Below are 7,745 nucleotides of genomic sequence, written 5' to 3'. Positions count from 1 at the left end.
GTTAAACTTACATTAAAGTTTTTCTTTATTACCCATTTAAGCCGTCTCCAGCCATTATTAATCTCAAAGTGGGTTCCTCGTCACCGAATTTTCCTTAAGATGGTACAAAATTTAAAATTCAAATGGCAGTGCTTTACACAGAGGCATATACAGCCTGTTTCCATGGCAGTAAAAAGGTTAAATGGTTGGAGATGCACATTATAAATGTTGTAGTAGATGTATACGTTAAATTTTAATATTAATTTTCCATTTCTTTCCAGTGCATTCAAACTCCAGCAAAAAGAAAATATCAATAGTTATTCAAAGAAGACAAAGAAAAAGAACATAAATGTGAAATTTTCCAGACTAATGTTGCCAGTAACACATCAGGATATGTTACAGCACATTGACCCTTTTAGGATAAATATATAATACTTTATTAATCAACACAATGGTTTCAACAGTTCTGACAAAAAAGTTCTTGCATAATTTGAACTTTGTAGAAAGAGCCCAAAAGGCAAGACTGTCACCTGATGTGCATATAATAAGTGTTCTTGACCAGGAGAGGAAACTGTGGCTTGTACCAACTGGATCAGTTGAATTGCTTCCATTTTGTTTTGAAAGTGTTACAGGATTTGCTTGGCAAGAAGATAGTGAAGATACAGCTGACACTACAGAGTTGTCTATTCTTTTCGACTCTCTCACTCTGTCAGTATATTCTATTAACATACTAGATATCAACACCAATTCTTGGAATGACGTACTGAGATGTGCAGTAGAGTATGAATGCAGTAGCCTCAATGATATGCTAGGGAACAGTGGCATATTTCTTGAAAAGAATTCAGAGATAGATATACTAATGTACATAAAAAATGAAATTATGATGGTAGTCCATTCTCTGTTTGTTATTTGCCTGGCTGTCACATCTGAAAACCTTGATTTGAGACTTTGTATGCCACTTAAAACCAAAAACGATTTTTCATCAAGTTTTAAAATTATTAGTCACAATTTGTTTATTCTTGATAAGAACAATGCCACCATTGAAATTATCAGTCTCCAAAATGGTGACATTATCAAATACATTGAACTGCATACCTTGTTGAATAAAAGTTGTACATTTGGAGGATTTTGCATTACTCCAGATCTGCAAAAAATTGTTTTATGGGATCAAGATCAAAATGTACACTGTATATCTTTAGAACTGTTTAGAGAAAAATCTAATGAAGCTTCTGCAGATCAGTATGTTCTGCCAAATTCAGTGCAGGTTACAGCAAAACCTCTTATCTCAGCTTTCATGAAAAGGGTACCTTCAAAAATAAAAGTAGCTTATGAACCAAGTAAAGTGGGAAGTAACAAAATTCTAAATAATACACGTACATATCAAATGATCCCATACCCAGAATATTGTAAAGAGAAATTCATCATTGAGGATATTCGACCATTTCAAGATATTCTCTTGTGCTGTCTTCATGAAAAAACTAATAAGCTTAATGTACAGTTAATGATTATAAATGCTAGTGATTTCTCTTTATCATCAATATTAGAAGTTGGCACACCAGTTGTAGTTTCATGGATGGATGGTAACAGACCCGTATTACCTCTGATTCTGTCCAAACAGTACATAAAGATGATGTATGTTGGTCGACCCCCAGAAAACATTCTTACAGATTTAATGATATTCTCCTCATGCAGAATGGCCGAACATCTCTCTCAGCTTAATGGATGGAAGAAGATAAGTTTGGACCTTAATATTCTGGATGAGGGTTTAAAGAATAGACTTTTTGACACTGTTTCCTTTTATTTAAGAACACAAGCAGAAATGTTCTGTTTTTTCTACAAAAACAAATTACTTCAGTTTCAAGAAAACGAAGATGAAGAAAGTAAAAATGATAAAATTGGTCAGTGGGATATCGTGCTTGATCATGTGTTTGAAACTGTTAAAAAGACTTCACCTAACTTCTCTGAACAACTCATGCAATTAACAGTTAACACTTTAGCTCATATGTTATTCACGGTTCACAAAGAATCTGTACAGGCAAACAACTCTGTTCTTACAAAGACATTTATTTTAAAAGTAAAAAATGATCTTCTACAATCTCTCATAAAGGCTCGACAGTTATTACAAATTACAAAATATCCACTACAAACTGTAAAAAATGTAAGTGACTCCAAAGCTGAAAATGGATTTATTAATAAAAATTGGCAGAATTTAGACTTGGAAGACCTTATTCACAATATTGTTTTGACGGGTGATTTGCTTGGTGGTATGAATTTTGTGTTAGAACATAGAAAAAGTGAGATTAGCATGCATAATGGTAGTTTACTAGACTTATTCATAAAAGTTGGCTTGAATTTTGCATGTACTTATTTATTACAGAAACTCATGGATCAAGCAAAAACATTGATAATAAATCTTGGTTTTCCCGTAAAACTAAAACTGAGAGAGATATTTTGGAGTACACCTAATCATGCTCTTCGTCAGTATTTGAAGGAGGAGTTGGGTAAAATGGAAGCTTTGTCTACAAAAGACCACAATATCAACAACAACTTAGAAAAATTAGAAAATGCTTATGACAGCAGAAGTTTTGAGACATCACTTAATATTAAATTAGAGGGATCAAAACCAATACAAGAAATGGATTTGGTACATTCTAGATTAAAATCTCTTCAACTATCCTCACCACTTCTCCAAACTGGAGAGTTTGCTGTTAATAGTGAAAGAGATAACAATAGCCCTTATTATTGTTGTTTGACACTAGAATGGGTAGAAAAGTGGAAAGAACACCAATGGGAAAGAGCATTGATTTCTAAAATGTTCTCAGAAGACAGTAATGAAGATTTTCACTGGGAAATCAGTTCTCAGTCACTTTGGAACTTCTTGCTTGATTATGGACTGAGAGATGTCTTAAGAAAGTGGATAGTTACATCTTTTGATGAATGCTCAGTTGATAAAAATTCTATACTTTCACGGTATGATTTAGATGGTAGTTTGTTAGACACCATAAGAAATACAGTCATGAGACATGTTGAAGAGGAAACTTTTGATGAGCTAGCAAAATATGGTGTGTTTCCTGAAGAGGTACAGGAGGATTTTTGCATTCTGTTGGAAAGATTAGGACGTATCTGTGCTATAACTCCAGAACCACTACAACTTAACTCAGTTCATTCTTCACTTTCTAATCTAGACTTCAGGCACAGGTTAGTTCATTATTGTCTTCAACATAAGTTGGTGAATCTTTTGTATAGCTTTCTGAGGAGTAGCAGCATACGTTTACCAAACTCTTGCTCAGTATGCCACACCTCTTTATTGAGAATGATTTGGGATTTTTGTAACTGGTCTCGTTTACCTGAAAGCCAACAACACTGCTTTTATACTGTTCTGTCCACTGCACAAGAAATTCTTCAATTAGACACAATTAGTGTTCAAGCAATATGGAAGCAAGGATCTGTTGGACTAGCTTTGGGCACTGCTATTGTGGCACCATTATCACTTTCTGATCTTACAAACAGCACAACAGATTCTAGATTGAAAGTGGATTTTAAGATATTACAGGAAAAACTAACTTCCATTCCTATTCTACAGGAATTATTTACACAAAACTGCAAAGTAGTTCCAGATATTACCATTTATCATCTTTTACAAAAGAGCTCAAAATTTGACCCTTCAAAATTGTTTGGATGGCAAGAAACAAACGTTATCAAAAGTGAAGATGCTCTATCAGATATTCCCCATTTTTCTCATCCTTTTCTCTTGGAACAATATGGATTGAGAAAATCTCTTCATCCTATGTATTACCTGAAGCAAGGTCGACCTGGTTTTGCTGTGTTAAAGTTTCTTGTCATGTCACTTTTAAAAACTTCTCCTCTTTCTCATAAAAAAATTCAGTCTATTTGTAGAGAAGTTACTCGATTTTGTCTTAGACACCATTCCACCTCTGAAATTGTAGCCGCTTGCGTATCTTTCATAGAAATGCTTGGAGAAGACTCATTTCCATTGCGTGTTACTCTTCATATTGGAAAATTGGCTTTTTCTCATCAGCCACAATTAAATGAATCTCAGAATGATAGTTGTTTCAAAGACTTTGATAATGAAAAATGTATGGAAGCTATCTATTTTGGGAGTTCTGCTACCGCTGTAAATATAATGGCAAACGTTAAAGTAGAAAGGGAAGATGAAACTGAAACAACAGATCCAGTGAATAGGGCTATGTTATGGTATCCAGTGTTTGCATTTTGTCATATTCACCAGTTAGATCTCCCACCAGACTTTTTGCAAGCATGTGCAAGATCTGAAGATTGGCTGTTGTTTCTTGTGTTTGCTCAGATATACCAATTACCTAGAGAACAGGTGTTAGAAGTAATTGAAGAATATGGACAGACTTCTGTTAGAGAACATTTAAAGAGGGCTATTAGTAACTTAACTATAAAGCATGTAACTGCTATAGCAGAAAGTTCTCAGTTTGAGATGAAAGCTAATAAGTTGGGTGTTCAACGTGACCTACGGAGTTTTTTATATGCTCGTATTGGATTGATTAATGTAAAAGGGAAAAGGAGTACTCCAAGTGATAGTGGCCCTGATGTTTCAAGTGATGATGACCAAATTTCCCGAAATAGTGAAATTGGTGACACCTCATCTGCTGCACAAGACACAGAACAAGTCTACATACAAGTACTTCGACACCAAAAAGATGTCATTGGTGAATTACTTTTGTACCATGACACAGAGCATCCTTGGGAGGAATTATTAATTGCTAGTCAGATACATGGTGACATGACTATAGCTCTTCTTGTTGCTTCTCTTTTCCCAGACTCTTGTACTGTTGATAGTTTGTGTACTTGGTTGTTGACATCTCTTAGTCTTGATCTTCAAAATCAAATATTGCAACAGTTGGCTATTACTTTACCTCATCTTGGCTGGTCACTTGATGAATTAACAAAATTAATGGAGTGTTTTGTGAAGTATAAAAAGATTTTAAACCTTTACTGGGGATTTTGGCTTTTTCAGCCAAAGTCTCCTTTGTTGTGCCTTTTAGAATTCCTTATGGTATTTCTCAAGCAAAAAAATTATGATGGCAGTGCAAAGCAGTTAAAACGTTTTCAAGATCTTATTTGGAAATATGCTGATCAAAAAAAGCAGATACTTGTCTCTATGGATGATCTGACTTGGATTGAAATCACAGCAGCAAGGCTTCTCACTTTATCAGTAAATGTTTGCAGTAATAGCTATGAACAGCGAGTGATGATAAGACATTATGCTTTTGCCAGAATACAAAATATGTTCTCCACTCCTGTTATCCTTCCTGATTTTAACAAGTTAAGTCATCTTGTAGAATGTCTAAGTAACACTGAGCTTCCCCACAGTATTCAGGCTCTGCTTGAACCTGAAGAAAACATCCAATTCATGGAAATGTGCAAGACATTAGTTCATGAATTATTATGCCAAAAACATTTTGAAGAAGCACTTAGATTTGCAAAATTAGTAAGTCTTCCAGAGAATGAGGTGATTCTTGGTCATTTGAAAATTGAATTAGAAGAAGCAAAACTTTTGGGTATACCAAGGAACTTTTGGAGAAATTGTAATAACACTCTTAGAAAGCATAAAGTAGAACCTTTGGTAGCAGCGTGGTTTTTTAAAAACCAAGCTGTAATAGAAACAACATACCAAACGAAACTAGATCTAATGAATCTTGCTGTTCAATGGTTAGAAATGGTGGAAAATAAAATGCAGTCAATAACACAAGAAATTCAGAAATGGAAAACAGAAATGTGGTGCTACTGGATAAAAGTGGAAGTTCAGCATCCTTGGAAGCTGACTGATTGGTGTAAAACAGTATTGTACGAGCAACCATCAGAAGGTGAACTCTTTGTTTTAGTCCAAGACCAGGTTATGACAACAGAATCGACTGTTTTAATGACACTATCTGGTAAAGAGGAATATGATGCCCTTGAGAGAGTCATTGGGCAATTGTTGCAGCAGAAACAATGGAAACAAGCTGTCTGTTTGGCAGAAGTTTTTCAGTATAGTAGTAGTAGTTTCCAACTTTTAGTTGTTAGATCCTGTCTCCTTTTAGCTCTGTTCTCATTGACTCCAAGTGACTTAGATCCACGTTTAATAAAATCAATGACCAACAACAGTAAAGTACGTCAGAAGAAAATATCAAGTGTTGCTGTGCCACGCAAGTTTGTAGTCAGTAGAACTTCTAGTTCCTTAAGCCTAGCAAGCATTTCGTCAGAAACGGGTAATGAAGTTCTTAACAGTGATCAGCTAGAGCTAGTGGAAGTAATGGAGCGTTTAGAAAATGTGTCTAAGACTACGTCTCCAACTTGTAGTTTAATTAGTGTGTACTTTAAAATAGCATTAGTAATGAACTTATCTTTTAAAAGTGTTGTATTTGAAAAAGATTCGTTTTGTTTATTGAAAAAACTGTTGCAAAGTAGTTCTCCCCTGAAATACAGTTTAGCCAAAGAGCTCATAGAGATTCGTCTCTTGACTACAGAAGCAGTGACGACATTCTTGTGCCAAGAAATATTGAATTGTTTAAAACTGTACACCGGTCAGAAAGATGAAGAATTTTCCCCAGTAAGCAGTGCTGAACTTATATTTAATCCGAGTGAATCCACACACGCGTTTCAAGCTCTGATCAGACTCTCAGGTAGTGCAACACTTCTTGGTAATAAATTGGTGTCGCACATTGTTTTGGATGAATATCAAGAAGAAGTAACAGACCAAGAGACGTTATCGTTAGATGTTGAGCTCTGCGTTAGAGCCCACGAGTGTTTTAGTGAATCTTGCTACATGGAAGGTTTGTCTCGCATACTTCGGAAAGCCAGGTTTCTTACTGAACGACTAGCTGTGGCAGAAGAATATACCTTGCTTGTTAGATTGCTAACAGGAATAGGACGTTACAGCGAAATGACATATGTCTTTGACATTCTTTTAGAAAACCATCAGTTTGAACTGTTGTTCAGAAAAGGGATGGAAAAAGTTACTCATTTGAAGCTAGCATTGTTGGATTACTTGAAGCGCCACAGACCAAACGATAGTGATTTGTATTCTATGCTAGCTCTTAACTTTAGCCTTCATCGTGAAATTGCAGAGTTACTAGAGAGTAATGGTAAACAAGATATTTTAGACATTGGCTCCACAGGAGTTAAGAACCTGAAAAACTCAACACAACTAAGGACTGCAATGCAATACTTTGCAGATGCTGCTGAAAGTTATGTTAAAGCGGATTGTTTGAGACATGCCCAAGTTTGTGCAAACCAGGCAGAGTTGATAGCTCTACAGCTACATCTACTAACTCAAGGATTAGCTGTAATCTGTCTACAAGAGAAAGAGGTAGAAAAATTTATTATTAACCATCCCAAGTTTTCGGAATCTTTGATAGTTGCTGAAGCTTACGAAAATCATCAGTCTTGGAGCATAGCGTTGTACCACCATGTGGTTGAACGTGGGGACATGGAATATCTTAGAAGTTTTCAAATCAGTTTAGGTTTGAATCCATTCGTAGTTGAAGAAGTGGGGAAAAGGTTTAAAGTATCCACCAGCAAAACTTCTGAGCATATACAGAACTTGCGTAAACTTCTGACGAAATTGTCGAATGTTGAAGCTGCCTACAGACTTTCCAATGAATTTGGATTTCGAGACATTGCACTCGATTTAGTACACGGAGACTCGGGTGACTATCTGCAAGATCTAATAATTCAGGGTCAAGTGATTTAGTAACACGGATTTCGAGACATTGCACTCGATTTAGCACACGGAG

At 35.5% G+C, this 7,745-nt stretch overlaps 1 protein-coding gene across 3 annotated transcripts in view; it reads left to right on the top strand.

The window, feature by feature from the left end:
* Positions 1–7,745, top strand: part of LOC106466369 (spatacsin-like) — an 18,073-nt gene that overhangs the window by 8,005 nt on the left and 2,323 nt on the right. The window contains exon 2 of one of the 3 annotated variants that reach the window (XM_013926650.2): positions 261–7,688. In XM_013926650.2, coding sequence (XP_013782104.2) covers positions 431–7,688 — 7,258 coding nt within the window. In that variant the 5' untranslated portion in view covers positions 261–430. Of the gene's footprint in view, positions 1–260 lie in introns of all 3 variants that reach the window. The other 2 variants (XM_022394366.1, XM_022394365.1) reach the window with 2 other exon arrangements.

The sequence above is a fragment of the Limulus polyphemus genome, unplaced genomic scaffold (assembly GCF_000517525.1).
Source record: "Limulus polyphemus unplaced genomic scaffold, Limulus_polyphemus-2.1.2 Scaffold2240, whole genome shotgun sequence".
Lineage (NCBI taxonomy): Eukaryota > Metazoa > Arthropoda > Merostomata > Xiphosura > Limulidae > Limulus > Limulus polyphemus.
This window is presented reverse-complemented; position numbering and strand designations above follow the sequence as displayed.